Raw genomic sequence first — 18264 nt, forward strand, 5'->3', positions numbered from 1 at the left:
AACGTCAAGAGATTAGGGACTCTCAAGGCACTCTGAGTTCACTCCAGAATCCGTAAGATCTAAAGTCCTACTTTGGGGTTACAGCTTGGCATTGGCTGGTCATTCATGCACTTTAAAAACCTATAAACTTATCAGAATATTTTTTATGGTGTCCATCTATATACTGTATGTGAGAGCATAAAGAACGCTGTTCTTGCTTGTGAAGTTTGCAGCAGGGCCCAGAATGTTACTGGGAATTCTTCTGGTTTGTTACATCAAATTCCTACACCTTCTAAACTAGAAGAAATAACTGTTTTCATTACTGATGTATAATCTTTGCATGGTTGCACTACAATTTTAGTCATAGTTGACTACTTTTCTAAAGCAACTCACTTTATTTAAAAAAAGGAGTTTCTTCTGCACAAGAATTGGTCAAAATGTTTATGAAGTATTGTTTCAGATGACATGGAATCTCCATATCCGTTATATCTGATTATGATCTACAATTTGTGTCTCAGCTTTGGAGATATTTTTGTAATAAGGTTAGAGAGAGAGAGAGAGAGGAGTTGGGAGCATGAACTGATCCAACGTGTTTCCGCAACCACCACATGACGATTAGGTTAGGGTTCTACCAAATCCTTCTTCACTCTACCACCTCCTAAGTCATGTTTAAACAGAAAGGGCGACCCTAAATTTAGGAAATTATTTAGGGTGTTATAGTATTTGGAAGAATCTTGTGCCCTTGAGCAAAATTCTCAAGATAAATTTTGATGCCTACTGCGTCTGGAGATGTCACCTTTTGAAACTGAACCTGGCATTAAACCTAACCTCCATTTATTAAGATCTGTCCACTCATCTACCTCAGGTGTAACAGAACATGAAAGGTTTTTGAGTATTGGCAACATTTGATTATCTTTTTTAGGCACATTCACGTATAATGCAGTAAACTCCTCTATTATTCTCATATCTATCTGTCCGCACCTTAGCTCATAGTGTAATTTGGTACACTTATTCTTTAAGGAAAGTTGTCAGAAAAGATTTAATGAGTTAACTCAAATACAGAGTGCTATACATATCTTCTTATATAATATGGAACCATGACTGTCTGTTTGTCTGTGCAGGATTTTAAATCGCTGGTAGCTCGCAAACTATTTGACCTGAAATTCGGTACACATATACTAAGTGATGTCTAATATCCACTTTCGGGATGATGATTTTTATTCCTCTTTTTATTATTTTATTTTATTGTAGACTCAACTCTCAGCAGAAAAAGAGAAGAAGCGGGCCGCTAGGGTAGAGAAAAGAAGAGCTGCTCAGGAAGCAGCAAGGGCATCTACCTCTGAGCAAATGAATGCTAAACGTACAGAGAAAGAGAAAACTGTAAGTCAAGCGTATTCACTGCACGTTATCGTGCAGTACGCCGTTACTGGTTTCTGATATTTCAAAATGTCTCATGGAAAAACATTGACGAATATGAGAACTTAACTTTCTTTAAACAGAGGACATTCTGTGCAACTTCAATCAGGAGTAGTTCACTGTTTCAAGTGTACCTTGAGGCAGGTCTCTTCAACTTGTGTATTTTCCTCTTTCACTCCTCTGACAGCCAATCCTGATGGCCAAACAGATCTCCGGTACAAGTTAGTCAAATGTCGGGAGAGGTGTTTGCATACGCATTCGGCTTCTTCCTTAGTCCAAAACAAACAAAAAAACACTTATCTAGAAATTAATATACAAGAAAGGGAATTACGTAAGTGTTGCTCTGTCAGCATTGAATGAAATAATATGTTACACTAACACAAATTCACAGCTGCATTATCTGCAGATTATAATAATTCAATATTTTCTGACGCTTTTCTTTCTCTGTATGTCTCCAGAACTGATCTGAGCAGCCAACAATCTTAGCTTGAACTTCAACAGAGATTTTATCATTCTATTGAGAAAACCTTACAAAAAGTTGTGGCTAAGAGATTTGAAGTACTGTACAACTAGTCTCAGACCTCCCACAACCAGCTATTAACAATAGGACATTAATCAATGGCATTTGAACATCTACTGAGCCACAAGAATCCTATTTGGCTTACATTATTAGCTACATGATATTGTAAACTACCGCTAAAAGGCACATATTTAATGTAGTCTACAAATGCATGATCATTGATGCAAAAGTAATTAATAAATGAAAATTTGATAACTTACTCTTTGATGAAGTAAATACAAGCATCTTGAAAGCTCCAACTTTCACATAAGTTAACATAGTTCATGAGCGCACCTGAATGTTGCACCATACCTACATTTTCTAGTTTACTTGGTTTTGTTTTGGCTTCATATTGCTAATTACTGACCTCAGTCCATTATTTGACAACATTTCAGCCTTCAATTTCATTCTTTCTGAGCTCCTTGCTGTTTTTAGTCTCTTTCCACCTTGTAGATATTTTCTCTTCTTAGACACTTGACTATAGTATCTCACCTTCCTTGCAAAGTGAATCTTAACAAGAAGTGGCAAAAGATGCAGTCAAACAGTTCTGACAATATCACGGCAAAAAGCAGAATCTATATACAGCCATCAAAGTAAAAAAATATATATATTTAAACACCGGCCTAATTGCTAGATAAAACTTAACTCAACTCAAAGTCCAAAATCAGACCATGGGCCAAGAATACCAAATCACTAGACCAAGAGGAAGACTAGGAAGTAGCTGCAGCAAATGGAAAAATACAAATGCTTGAGCTAAGCCACTAAGCCAGACTGCCATTTTACTGCCCAGAACCCCCTGATCATGTGAATGATGCCGAATAAACGTTGGCAGAGAACACACCCAGAAAGTTGGGGTCTGCAGAAAAAAGCAGGTAAATAGAGAGGCCCAAGATGGAGTTTCAGTTGATTAATCACAATGTGGATAGTGGGTTAGAAGAATTCAGTTTATTTGGGTTAGCTGCTTTATTATTGTACTCTGAGTTAGGCCCTGTCCACTGTAGTACATTTTCATTTAGAAGTGTGGATATTTTTTCTATTTTCATCTTTTGTCCACACTACCTGGTGTTTTCAACTAATGAAAACAAAACTTCTGTCCTGAGATGAAGACTTTTGAAATCATCTGCAAGGCATTTCAATGTGGATATGTGGAGAAAACAAAAATTTCTGAAAATACAGACTCCATCACACTCTGGTTAGTTTGTGCTTACTATGTGGCTCTTCCCTGATTGGATCCTGCTCATTACAACATCTCATTCCCTGACTAGTCATATTTTAGGAAAGGAAAGCATATTCCAGCATGGTGGGCACGGAAGAGTTGCTTTCTATGGAGCTTGTGTTGCTTACATGTATGCATCTAAATTGCGCTTGTGCGATATTTAGAAATTGTGATCAAGCGACTACTCACACTGCATGATCGATTTGCCAGTTTTATATGTTCGGTCCGATTGACAGGCCACAATATGGGTGCTCAGACTATACGTGTATGATGAACACTCAATGCAGTCGCTGCACGATTCATTTTGGGAAATTTGATGCCAACATCAGAGAATCGTCTCATGAGACTGCTCACACTACAAGATAGCCAGCTGAAACTTCTGACAGAACAGAAATTCATCTGATCATGTGACAGCCCAATCGTGACAGGCAATCGGGCATTCCAACCCCTCTTATACTGCACATGAAACAACAGCCGATGAAGCTGAAATTAACCGTGACCCAGAGAATCAGTAGATAGATAGATAGATAGATAGATAGATAGATAGATAGATAGATAGATAGATAGATAGATAGATAGATAGATAGATAGATAGATAGATAGATAGATAGATAGATAGATACTTTATTAATCCCAAGGGGAAATTCACAAATTACTTAAAATTGTGGCACAATCACACTGTGTAGGCCTAATCTAAGACAGCTCTGCTACGTCATAATTACGTCATAAATGTTTTAGGTTGTTTCAGTATGGATGAAAATGTATAGTATGGATGGAGATTGCTATTTTTACATGAAAACATAATATTATGGATGTTGCCTTAGTTATGATTTTTTATTTGCCTTATGCTACAAGAAGAAAGTAATTTTTACATGTTTATTTTTTCCTCTTTAAAGCAAGCAAACACATGTCATGTAATAGCTTATATTATATATACTGTACAATGATTGTTTAAAATATTAATCATATAAGATGTAATTGTTCTAAGGCTATACTTGATGAAGAGCACTATATAAAAATAAACTGAACTGAATATCCTGTATAACACTCGCTCCACCACAATAATTAACTACAGGATAAAATGTATGTTCCAGAGCACACTACCTATTTAGAAATATAATATAGTTAAATAACCTACAATGGACTGTCCAGGGTGTCTAGTGCTGCCAGGATAGACTACGACCCTGCATTGCATTAAATGAGTTTGAGAATGTTATGTTATTTTAAAAATAATAGCAAAAATATTAAATACTTATGGACAAATATACATAAACATGCATAATGACCAAAAGACAGATATGTATGTGTATTTCAACCAGCATGGAATAAGTCTATGAATATAATTCAGAATAAGAAAGAATCAGAACCTTAGCGTGTTGTGAAGCACAAAAGATATTATAAAATAAACCTCTCTGTGCCCAGCATGCACTCCATTTTTAATAAGCTCTTTTAGAGGCCCTCGGTCATATTGTTTCATAAAGAGCCCTCATATGGAATTTGTCTCATGGCCTGGTGGTACCAACGAATGACTCTGATAGATTCCAGCCCCAGGTTTGGGTGCACTTTTGATATCATGAAAAAAATTAAATTCCATTCTATTTCTGACTGAGCCAGAACACTTCTGAGAGCTGAAACAAGATTCCTGATGTCTTAAACTTGTAAAGCTCACCTACTGTAACGGCGTCTCCACTTCTGGTCAAAGACTTACATCACTCAGAAGACCCTCGGAACATTCACGCAGCTAACAGTACAGATATACTGCTTTTTACTCTTATCACATTCATTTTCTGGCATCTTTAGCCAGTGAGTCAAAGATACAGTCATTTTATAAGTGACGTCTGCTGAATGAACCCCTTATAATTTTTTAAATACTTTGCTATTATTTAGCTTTTGTTATGCAGTGTTTACAACAGCTGCTTCACAGTTCCAGGGTCCTGGGTTCAAAATCCTGCATGTTTTCTGTGTGGTGTCTGCAGTGTTTTCAGTGACTGCAAGAAGTTTAACCCGATCAAAGATGTACTGGTTAGGTTAACTGGGGATTCCAAAAATTATACTGTGTGGCTGGGTGGATGAGTGGGCCCGATGAGTTTATGGGTGCCTTGTCCAGAGCTGATTCCTGATTTGTGTACGGTGTTGATAAGATAGACGTTTATCCAGCAACACTGAAGCAGATTTGAGAATGTGGTGTTGTATTACAATTTATCCTAGGCTTTGGCCATCATCAACCACAAACTGGAATGACTGGTTTTGAAGATTGATGAATATAATAATACCGTCTGCTTTAAAATCAGAAATGATATTTTCTATATATACAGTACACAATTGTTCTGCAGTGGCCTTGGAACACAGACTAAAGAAGCAATTACAATATCACACCATAACATACCAATGTCAAACCTGCTTCATCCACTTCTTAGAATATTCCCTGTTCTGGGGATGGCTTATTGCTGCAGATAACTACAACAGCTAGAAACCTTTGCCTTGTCATCATTTCAGATTTTCTATCAGGTTCTGAATGTAGTAGTACGGCAATTTGTTGCAGTTATCCCAAAGTGATGTCTTCTCCACAAAGATATCTCTGTCTGTCTTATGGCAACCAGTGTGATGTGGCAAAAAGAAAAAGAGCAGCAGCTACATCTGTTGAGGTGAGGCCAACTGCAGAATCTGATACGTGATAGGAATGATAGCTCCAACCTCCATGAAGTTATCAGGGTCTGCATCTTTCTGATTGCAAACTGATTGAGAAGAAGACATAGCTGCAGAGCATGAAGCAAATTGCAGAAGGTGGTTACATGCTAGGAAGAGGAAGAAAAACAGCTCTGGAATCTTCTGCACGTCAAGCACATGCGGCGGAGTGATCTGCTTTTACTTGGGCACTACTGCTGCTTAAGCTTTCATCTTGGGAAAATGGAGATCCATGTGTTTTCCAGTTTAATATTTAAAAATGTATTACAAATTACTTAAGAAATCTGCTTTGTCTCCATGTATACACCAAATGTCTGAACCTGTGGTTCCTCTCGTACTGAGCAGGATTGCTATTATGACAACTATCGTCACGTTAAGGAGGGATTCTGACTTAGAGGTGTTCAGTCATAATCCCACAGATGGTAGCTTTGCACCATTGGCTCCTCGGCCAAGCACATAGGCTAGGGATCTGCGGCGGCAATCGGAAAGTTGCTGGTTTGAATCCCGTGAACACCAGAAGTGACTCTACTCCATTGGGCCCTTGAGCAAGGCCCTTAAACCGCAATTGCTTTGTCCTGGGTATGACGTTAATCTGCATCCAGCTCTGCAAGCAGGTCCTCTAATTTACAGGAACAACTTGAGGGTTGGTGGCAGGGTTGGCACCCCAGCCACCATAAAAAAAAACCTCACATTGTCCCAGTGTGGTGATGAGGTGTCACTGAGGGGCAGTTCAGGTCACCATTCCAGGAGGTTTGTCGTGTGGTGCTCCCAACCCCTCTCTCCCTCCGTATATAGTACTGAAGTAAAACAAATTAACTTGAGGTTTTGTCTGGAAATAAATGTTTAAAAACATTCAAGGTAAACGGTGCTCAAACATATGAGTGATAAGTCAAGATTCCATGTATAAAGACACCTTATTAGAAAACAGGCATACTCAGCTTACAAAAAGTATGCCCATCAATAATGCTTTTTTGTATATATAGGGGTACTAAATAGAATCTTAAGGCAATCGTTTTGCTTATCATTTGTCAATAAGAAACACATCAAAGTGAAAATAAAATGTGACATATTGACAATGATAAATTCTAGAGGACTGCACATCTAAACAGGCTCTGGTGCAGCAATTGTTTATGTATAATTTAGCACAACATTCTCCAACCTGCTTAATCCAACTGAAGGTGACAAGGACTGCATCCTATGACAGAGCAGCATCATGGCATCTTGGAGAGGGTACCACTTCATCATAAGGTCCACTCAAATCCACACTTACATTAGGAATCGACAGTCAGCCTTACCTGCATGTCACTGGGATGTGAAAGGGAAACTGGTGTATCTTCAGAAAATCACAGGTAGAAGTTGCAAACTCCACACAGAAACTGACAACACATGGGATGTGAACCCCCAATTGTCTTTTAACGTCTTGGGATGATTTAAGTGGAGTTCACCTGTAGAGCCTTCATGTATCTCTCATCTCTTTCTGGAAAATGCCACTAGTAAAGACGTTAACAAAGACTAAATCTAATGGAAAAAGACACTTCATCATTTACTTTCCACTCTTCCTGGTCAGGACCACAGTAGCAATATGAAAGAAAATCTGGAATAAGTTTAATTGAAAGCATTGACTACATGAAAACATGGAGGAAATGGAGAAAATGAAATGGAGAAAAGATGGCAAACCTGTGATGTATTGTAGGTCATTAGTCATGGAAGACAGAGTTCTTTAGGAACTCGGAAGGAATTATTCATCTATGGTTAAAATTCCATTTTTACATTTCCATTATAAGTTAATAAACCCACAGTATCAAAGGCTGAACAAGACAGATATGTCAATTCACACTTTCCATGATCTGCACTCATTTTGATGTTTTTCTGGTTGATTGCACTAATACAGAGATCTGTCCATGCAACACCAAATTTTTATATTCATGTGGACTCCATCCTCCTTGATTGGGCAAGTGCTACAAATGACAAGACACAAAACGAAAGGTGAATTCTCAAACAGAAATACGCACATGAAAACTACACAGCAATGCATTTTGTGTATACATGTGCAAAACTCACGCCCGCTGAAGGACATGGGATCCCTTTCTACCTATGCAAGTATTCCACATTCCCGCCTGATGCAAACCAAAAAAATAAAAATAAAATTGGAAAAATATATCTGACATCAGAAAAATAGTTGGGGTGTGAAAATTAACCATTCCCTTACCCCTCAGACAAACAGAAAAAGTCCAGTATTTTTGTCCTTGCTTTCGTTACTTTTACTTGCTGACTCCGGCTGTCTTTCTTTTTTATTTTCTCCTAGGATGAGGTGGCCGCTGGATTATAAAACTCCCTAAAAGCAGAAAGTGGTGGAGCAGAGCACACTTCAGTGATTTGAAGCTCACAAAAGCAATGTGAAAGTAAAAAAATGTCACCATCTGATAAGAAGGGTGAAGATGGAGCAATAATGTGATACGCTATATGGGAAAAAAGCTCTGCTTTCACTTCAGAATTTGTATCAGTTGAAAATATGAGCGATGCATAAATGATGCATGTTATAAGTAAGAACTAAAAAACACACACATACACAAATACATATATTAGATATAAAGAGACAGAAAGAGAAAGAGAGAACAATCCACATCTATCTGAACAAAAGGAAATCATTCGCCGAAGCAAAAAAACAAAAAAACAAAAACAAAAGGCCTGCCATGTCTAACTTTTGAATGAAATAAAATCATTCATCTGGATAGACTGTATCCTCATGGAAGAATGTCATTTACAGAGAATCAGTAACTTCACTCAATTTTAATTTTCAGAAAGGAGGATGTTCTTCCTCGACTGTTTTTTTTTTATCATTTTTGAACTACAATGCACTTTTACTTCTCGCTGGTTTGTTTTTGAGTTTGAAACAAGATGAGGATTTTATGTATTGAAAAATACCTTGTGAGAATAAACCAAAATATCTTCAGTGCTTTGTTGGTATGGTAAAAAGACATTAGTAATAAAAGGTGTCTCAAAGCTGCCATTGAAACACTTTCTGCGGAAAGAAGACTGAAGCAGAAGCAAAAATACGTAAGCTAAACTTGCACATTGTCATCAATTTGTCGTCTTTCTTTTCTAAACTCTACAGAATCCTCTCTCAGAATTTCATGTGGCGCCTTTCACAGATTCCATGTAATGGAAAAGACAGAGCCAGGCTACTTTGAGCAAAACCATAATCCATGTTTCAGTCAGTGGTCCCACTTTTTGAATTTTTTGTGGTCGCTGGAGGTTGGCAGAATACAAATAAACAAAATGGAAAAGAGTCAGGAAGTGGAGACTGGTAACTGAAAAAAATAAATTTTCATGTGACAAGAATAAAGACACAACAAAGGCAATAAAGAAGCTAAGTATAACAAAAATAAAGGTCGTGTGCATAACAGTAAGTGACCCATCCTGACATAATATCACATTTTCGGAAGTCTCCCAGCCATGGGTGCTGCCAGAGTCAAAAGACGTTTCAGTGCAGTAGTGGACACTCCGCTTGATGAAGAGGAGGTGATGAAGCTGGCACAGAGTGCAGCAGAAGCTGGGGGAGGGACTAGCACACCAAGCAGCCCGCCCCCTCACAATGGGAAAGCCATTTCACAAGAAAATGGGGGGCTACACAGCACAAGCAGTAGCCAAAGCAGTTCGGGCGGGGAACAGAAGCGCCAGCGCCGGAGGAACCGCTTCGTGGGGAAGGATGGGCGCTGCAATGTCACCTTTGTCAACATGAGTGAACGGAGCCAGCGTTACCTGACCGATCTGTTCACAACCTGTGTGGACATTCGTTGGCGGTGGATGTTTGTGGTCTTCTCATTGTCCTTCTTGCTCTCCTGGCTTTTATTTGGATTTACGTTCTGGCTTATAGCATCTACACATGGTGATCTTGCTCCCCCTGCTATTGGAGCACCTGAGCCATGCTTTCTCCAGGTCAACAGCTTTATGGCGGCCTTTCTCTTCTCACTGGAGACTCAGACGTCTATAGGTTATGGATTTCGAAGTGTGACAGAAGCCTGCCCCTTGGCAGTGCTTGCCGTTGTTCTTCAGTGCATTGTTGGTTGCATCATTGATGCCTTCATCATTGGAGCAGTAATGGCAAAAATTGCCAAGCCGAAGAAACGGAATGAGACACTGGTATTCTCAGAGAATGCTGTAGTGGCACTTCGGGATGGAAAACTGTGCATGATGTGGCGTGTTGGCAACCTACGCAAGAGCCACTTGGTGGAGGCCCATGTCCGAGCCCAGCTGCTCAAGGTAACGTGTCTCCCTCTCTTTCTCTTTCTCTTTCTCTCTGTTTCAGTCTGCCTACCTGTCTGTCTGTCCATTATCAGTAGATGTGCCCCACAGGAGACCAGCTCAGCTCAGTTAGAAGCCTCCCTACCAAGAGAGTTTCTATTGCTTAATGACAGCAAAAATAGCAAAAATCAAGATTGACAGTTGTGATTAAACACAGTTTCCCTTTTAAAGTAATGGAAAATTGATCCAAAGTATCCCACCATCTATCTAAGTAATAATAGCTATACTTTTATTCTTTGGCTTGTATCGTGACCTAGAAAGACACAACATTAGGTAAGCTTGTAAGGTAGAATTAATCCACCCAGAGATTGTGGGCGCCAACATGTGTCTGAGCGAAATGGAAGATTTCTTATGGACATCTGCTCAAATCGCACTCAACAAAGATCATCTTTAATCAGTCACTCCTCTGTGCTTTGAAATGCTTTACACTTATTGGGGATTAATTTGTGTTCAGCTTTGTGAGATGCAGATAAAAAACACCAAACTGAAAAATGAAAATAAACAGGGAGGAAAGATTCATCAGAAAAGAATCAGCTCTAAAATCACAGGAGAGTGACAATGATATGTGAAAATGATGGCATTAAATCAATAAACAGCAATGAGATTTCATCCATGTAAAAGAAAAATACAGTAATTCAATTCATGTTCTGCTGAACAGACTGCTAGTACTGTAATAAAACCCTTATAAATAGTTTATATGCTAAGATATTTGGCTCTAGAAAAGAACACTTTAGAGCACAGACTTGAAGGGCAACCTATAGAGCATCTATTAATTACTTACTAATATCAAATACAAATACAGTGTTTGCAGATTTTTTGTTTCACAGCAGTAGGTGACTAAAAGATACATCATGGACAGCCTGTTCTGTATGTTGTTGGTTCTTTGTAAGCCTTATTAGGATCAAACAAAGCCTTTGTCAAAGTCTTATTACAGAGCAGTAACTGGCCAACAGGTGTAGCCAGGTATCCCCTACTCAACAACAAAACATATCCTTATTTGATTACACATTTCAAATATCTTATAAATAGCCTTCCAAAATTTGGGGAATCCTTTAAAAGTTGGGAAATGCTGCTGAGTTATAAATTATAGCTACATAGTACATGTTGTTCCAATGTTGATTTTCACAAAAAATAAAATCAAGATGAATTACCATTTTCTTCAACAGATTCCTTATATAATGCCCAAACCCTGAGGTTGTGGGTTCAAATCCCATTACTGACGTTGTGTGACCCTAAGCAAGTCACTTGACCTGCCTGTGCTCCAATTGGAAAACCAAAAGAAATGTAATCAGCTGTTTCATAAATGTTGAAAGTCACCTTGGATAAAGGCGTCAGCCAAATAAGTAAATGTAATTAAATGTAACTGTAAGCCTGCTGCATGCCTAAGTGTTCAAGACTGGGTTCTAGTTTTCCTTAATGTGTTTAAATAAGAATACAATTCCCATCCCACTGGCATATGCCTGTGGAACCTTGAAGGTGCTGTCGTATTTCTGGGATCAAATTCCAGTCTGCTTAGGAATCATTGAAGAATAAACACTAAAGAGCATCCTGTGTCAAAGATCAAGTGAGCAAATGTAGTACAATCTGTACAAAATGACATCAAAGCACTGTTGGCTCAATAATGAAACAATAGAAACGTTATTCTAACACTGAGACGCCATGCTGACAGTCTTGTAAGAGTCATCCGTCACCATTACAGAGCTTAGTGGCTGAGTGTGAAGTAAAGAGTCATCAGTAAATGTGAATAAGAGGTTTGGCTGGAAGGATAACACAAAAGTGACCATCCATTCATCTTCATGTCCACTAAATCGAGTTCAGTGCCACAGATGCCATAGCCTATCTCAGCAGCATTAGGCACAAGGTAAGAATCAGTCCTGAATGGACTACTAGTATAAAAGGATATGCTACTCATAAAGAATGATCTTAAGTTCATCATAAAATACAAGAGAGGACCAGTTACGACACAAATCCTGGTGGTAAATAAATAAATATCTATATAATAAAAGAAAATCTTGAGACGAGACTATTGCTAAGAGATTTTTTCAAGTCCCTCAAGACGAGACTTTTGCCAAGAGATTTTGTCAAGTCCCGCCCTCCTCTCAACCATTTCCAGGTAACGGTCTATGCCCACGGTCCTCTCACCTCTCATTCGTGTGAATGCTTTTGTCAGACACAGTTCCTGTGCTATCAGTTCTTATAAATTTTTACGTTTTCCTCACTTTAAGTTCCCAATAAAAGAAGACTTATTATGTCCAAATCTTATTGAAGAATTTCATCCTGAAGGGTTATCAACAGAAGAAATGTGTACACAGGCAATCCTATCACAGAGAAACAATGAAGTCAAATGAATTAACGCGAACATAGTTATCGGTTACATGGCAAATTGGTTAAATGCTTATCAATAGACTTTACTGAAACAGTTGGTGGTGATGGTGTGGAAGATGAAAACATCAACTTACAATATCACATAGAATATCTACAATCGTTAACACCATCCGGTCTTCCACTTTACCCTAATTACTGTTGAAAGAAGGATGTATCGTAATGTTATTGTGTAATTTATGTCTGAGTGATGGGCTATACAATAGGACAAGATTAGTTGTATTCAAAATTTGTCAAACATTTCTGACATGCAAAATTTTAACAGGCGACAAGAAAGGTAATGTAGTACATCTTCACACCACAGGAGATCTTGATATGCCATTCGTATTAAAACGTTTACAGTTTCACATTAGAATAGCTTTTGCTATGACAATTAACAAATCACAGGGTCAAACATTCGAAAAAGTCGGTTTATTTATTAGAGAGAAAGAAAGGATACTCACTCATGGGCAGTTATACATTGCGTTGTCACGATGTAAGTCCAAACACTTAATCAAAATTCAAGACTATATTGATGAAAACTTAATTCAAAAAATTGTTTTTACTGAAGTTTTACAGTAAAAGTATAAGTTTAAAAAGTATTTGCGGGTTAATTTCAAAGCCAAACAGAACGAAAACGTATAACGCAACAAATACCTCTAACGCAACATGAAACATAATTTTCTTTGAATTTATTACGTTTTACTATTTTTAACTATGTTTAATTTCTCGCTGTAATGTAAAATAGTTAGTTCTATTATGCATATGTAACAATTCCCATGAAAATAACAAGCTGTTTAAATTGTACATCCGCTTCCCCACACGTGAGTGGCAGATCTGCGAAGTGGCTAGCACGTAGCGCTAACGGTTGGCAAGCGAAGCGAGCAGGGGGCAGAGCCCCCTAGTAAATAAATAAATAAACAAATAAATAAATGTTCTTGAGTAGGCCAGTCAAACTTCTAACTTGAATCACAATAAATCATCCTGTCCAATAAACTCAAATGCGCAGAAGCAGATCTGAAAAGAGAAATGGACAAATGTCACTCCAACCTAGTGAGTGAAGCTGGTAGACACCAACACTACAAGACCTAAAGCCATGAATCAACCAAATATAAATTAACGAGGGGGATTGAAAACTTCTGCATGCAGCATATTTTCTGACTTTAAGATCTCTCTTGACAATTAACTAATTTATTATTTAATATTTATTAGTATGCAAGTTTGAAATAAGAATACAGATTGAAAGCAGATTAGCTTGTACATTGTAGACAAGCAATATTTCAACACGTTTACAGGGTGTGAATAAATCACTGGATAGAAGATATATTTAAAAATTAATTAATTAATTCTAGTTAGAGCCTCACTTAATTTATATTAAATTCCATGTCTTTTAATTACTGTGTTCGACACAGTAAACGAAATACACTGGCAGTTACAACAACAACAGCATTTATTGTATAGCACGTTTTCATACAAATGATGTAGCTCAAAGTGATTTACAAGATGAAGAAAGAAAAAAAAATTAAAAATATATAAAAAGTAGGCAATAATAATTAACAAAGAATAAAATAAGGTCCATTGGCCAGGGAGGACAGAAAAAACAAAAACAAAAAAACTCCGGAGGGCTAGAGAAAAATAAACCAAAATCTGCAGGGGTTCTGAGGCCACGAGACCACCCAGCCACCACTGGGCATTCTACCTAACATCAATGATCTCAATCATTCGACATTCTACAACAATTGAATTACTGCATAATTGAAGTAATTGAAACAATTAACTATATAATTATGTATATTATGTAATAACACTGACAAATTCCACTAATTATACAATAAATATATTTCTATAAACTATTTTATTTAGTGTGGAATAATTGCTTCTTACTGTAAGTCTACCATCTTAAGTAGACATATACTCAAATGTTACAATGTGTTCAGCCTTTAATAACAATAAATGACATCTTTCTCTTCTCAATCTCAGCCACGAGTGACCCCAGAAGGAGAATATTTACCTCTGGACCATGTGGATATCAATGTGGGTTTTGATAATGGTACAGACCGTATATTCCTGGTGTCTCCTGTGACCATTGTCCACGAAATCAATGAGGACAGCCCCTTATACGAGATGAGTCGGCGGGAGTTGGAGCAAGAGTCCGATTTTGAAATCGTAGTCATTCTTGAGGGAATGGTGGAAGCCACAGCTATGACCACGCAGTGCAGGAGCTCGTATCTCAGCCATGAGATCCTCTGGGGACACCGATTTGAGCCTGTTTTGTTTGAAAAGAAAAACTATTATCAGGTGATCACGTTTTTTTAATTTATGTTTTACATATACTTGCTATAGTAGAAAAGGCTGCTTTAAAGGACGTTTTCATGTATTCTAGCATAACAGTCAGTTGAAGTCACTAATCACAGAAGCTGCTCTTTTTCTAGGTGGATTATTCCTACTTCCATCGCACATATGAGATTCCCAGCACACCTACCTGCAGCGCCAAGGACCTGGCTGAACAGAAGTACATCCTGACTGCACGTACCTCGTTTTGCTATGAAAATGATGTTGCCTTGATGAGCCACAGCGACCTTGACCTGCCAAGTGTGGCCCAAAATGCTGTAATGGGGAAACACCACAGCGAAACTTCAACAGCTGAGGCTTCACCAGAACTCGATCCCCGAGCCATCAAGAGCCGTTGAACAGAGGCAACCTGATTCTGAACCTGTACACTGTCAGTCTCTCGCTGGGTTGTCTCTATAGGCAATTCAGAGAAGCTGTTGCTTTCATTGATCACATTTTCTAACCAGCTGTTTGCAGTGGTCTCAGACAGCGATCTCATTCACTTCTAAAGTAAAGCGTACCGTCTCAAAGCACTCCCTGCCCATGTTTTTAAACTAAGCCATGATTTCTGTCGCTCATATTGTGCAGCTGATAGTAATAGCAGTAATCCTGTTTGTTTCTTTTTACTTAAAGTAGAGCTCCTGACTGTCTGTTGCTATTGCATATGCTGTAAAAATGTGTAAACTGGACAATTTCAGAATCTGCAATAACACGTTAGCCACAACACGTCCCATTTTAATAAAACATAGTTCATAAACTTTGCTTATCAAGGAATGCTCTTGCCAAATTTTAAGGCAAACACTTTGAAACTATAGCATAAAAATATTATCATCATCATCAAATTCTGCCAGTTCAAAGATCATAAATAGTATTTAAAAAGTAGAAGCTTCTATGTTTCCATTTAAAAAGTCACTGTATTCTGGTCTTGCATGTGTAAGACACTATAAAATAATTACTCATACTTGTGTGAAGGATGCTCATTGGCTTTAGAATAGCTGAGACCTTAGGCAAGCAATGCACTGAGCACCTCCTTAATTAATTCCAGTGAAATCTCCAGAGCAGCATAAGAAGTCAGCCATTCTACAATCGCTGCAGTGAGACTGCCAGACAGAAATCCTACCAGACGTTCAGACTGCATCGTCATTACATTAAAAGCATGCAGATCATTTATGTTTTTCAGTCTTTTCGGAAATTAGGAATTCTGTGGTCTTCTTTGGAGAGATCAGAGCTAAAAAGGGCCATTAATTAAATGGGGCATTTTATATTTATGCAACGTTTAGTTTTTACATTTTCAAACATGATGGGTTTGTTGACATCATCTAGACAAATACCACATCTCATTAACAACTGTTGCATCTTTTCTAATGGGCAAGCTAATGGGTTGCCAAAAGTCTATCTATGGCAAGAGTACCTTTTGCTAGTGGCTGTTGAAACATGAGCAATATAAATGTAATGCTTTTGGAACTATAGATTAAATGTTCTCCTAGGGTTACAAAAACATGGTATTTTTACAATTTGGGACCATTAACCTCCAGCCCCATAAAGGAACTTGTTTTACTTTGAGGCCTGTTTATTTGAACTTGCAGACAGAACATTGGCACAAGTGTGGGACTGCAGCTACATTGATGGCCTTGTTCATGAAAGAGGATTGTGAGATTGATGGGATTGTTGCAGTTCTGCAGATGTCATGAGAGACTATGGTGGTACAGTGGTAGGTACGTCCATTGACTTAAACACCCCTATCCTCCCCTATTACCCCAAACTCTGAGTGATGATTGAAAGCACCTGAAGCCAAAATGAGGCTCTTACACAAGGTTGCTGGGTCCTCTCTCCATGACAAAGTAATGAGACGAGCAATATGAGAGGACTTAGGAGTAGATACCTCTGGATCAAGTTGAGCTGGTTTGTGCAGATACCCAAGACATGCTAGGCAAAGACCACTGGTAGAAGACCTACAAAAGGACACAGGACACAATGGAGGGATCATATCTCTCAAATGGTCTGAGTCTTACTTGAAATTCCCAAAGAGGACCTGAGAATAGATTGTAGATTGGTCTGTCCTGCCACCATGACTCTCACTAGGAAATATGTGAATGAATGCTGGTGGAGTTCCATCACACATATGAGATTCCCAGCACACCGAGCTGCAGCGCCAAGGACCTGGCTGAACAGAAGTACATCCTCACGGCATGCGCCCCATTTTGCTATGAAAATGAGGTTGTCTGGGAATTTCACCAGCTAAGGTGTACTTTAGGAGGCTGTTAAGCAAACTCTGCCTGGACTATTTTAAAACTATAAACCAGCACTGATTGTCCAATTATTTTAAAATGTCATAATTTCTAGAATTAAATGTTTCTGCTGCATTTGAACTGATGCCAAATGTGCAGGTCATGGGATCCATTACATATATAATGTAAGTAAATAAAATGATTTTGTAGAATTGCTAATGAACATAATCCAAAAATGCATTCACTTCTGTTTAAAATATACACTATAAATCATTTAGCCCCTCAATTAATCTACATACTGTATATATATATATAGTTCATTTTCAGTCGAGGCCACTGATAATAACACATCACTTAAAAGACATCTCAGGAAGTAAGCAATGATGAACGCACCGTTTTTCTTTTTGTCTTATATCTCCACAGATCTAGCGGAATACAAATACAGACTGTTTTTTATCAGAACTCAAAATACCATCAAAAGTTAAGGAAACTGCTACATAGAGAAAGTTACTAATTTACATTTTACTCTGGTTAAGTATGTAAAAGAAAAAAGTTTTGCTGGTGTCATTACATTTTGGAAAATATAAGAAGTGATTACACAATAAAATATAAAGTGTGACATTTAATGGAGAACACTGTAAAGGGTGTCTAAATAAACATAATGATTTATCAGGTAGCTCATTTGGGTGCTATCTTTATTTACAATCAGTGAAACTCAATTGCGTATAGCATTTCAGGAAGGGTAAGAAGAAGAAGAAGAAGAAGAAGAAGAAGAAGAAGAAGAAGAAGAAGAAGAAGAAGAAGAAGAAGAAGATCTTAAATCCAAAAGTACCCACTGAATAATCAGGCCTACCAAACAATAATTTGATTCCCCCATTTGACTTTCGCTGGGGCATGGGCTTAAAGCTTTAAAAATTAACTTGTGGTGGATCTATACTCTGAATTGCTTGTTCTTTCTTATCCCATTCAAGCTCAGTTGGATGGATGATTGAAAGAGATCTGCGTTAATACTGTAACTCACTGTCATGTCCTTGAATCACTCTAGGACTTTCCTAGCGATGTGGTATGGCACATTATCCTGATGAAATAGTCCATTGTAGAAGCGTACCCAGTTATCATTAACAAATGCACTTGATTGCCAGTGATATTCAGATGGCCTGTGGTGCTCATCCTTTGGTCAGCTC

General features: G+C 38.1%; 1 protein-coding gene across 2 annotated transcripts; it reads left to right on the forward strand.

Annotated features, from left to right (window-relative positions):
• The first annotated feature begins 8465 nt into the window (after window positions 1-8465).
• On the forward strand, window positions 8466-17756 carry kcnj14 (potassium inwardly rectifying channel subfamily J member 14). 2 transcript variants are annotated; one of them, XR_007933702.1, is made up of 4 exons: window positions 8466-10118; window positions 14502-14819; window positions 14954-15369; window positions 15454-17756. XR_007933702.1 is itself a non-coding variant. In XM_051920174.1 (3 exons), exons 1-3 carry the CDS (start codon window positions 9312-9314, stop codon window positions 15209-15211), a joined length of 1383 nt encoding a protein of 460 aa, XP_051776134.1. In that variant the 5' UTR covers window positions 8466-9311; the 3' UTR covers window positions 15212-17756. The 2 variants fall into 2 exon arrangements, 1 of the variants encoding a protein (XP_051776134.1); XM_051920174.1 differs by having other exon boundaries at window positions 14954-17756.
• The last annotated feature ends 508 nt before the right edge of the window (window positions 17757-18264 follow it).

The sequence above is a fragment of the Erpetoichthys calabaricus genome, chromosome 16, assembly GCF_900747795.2.
Source record: "Erpetoichthys calabaricus chromosome 16, fErpCal1.3, whole genome shotgun sequence".
NCBI classification, from domain to species: domain Eukaryota; kingdom Metazoa; phylum Chordata; class Cladistia; order Polypteriformes; family Polypteridae; genus Erpetoichthys; species Erpetoichthys calabaricus.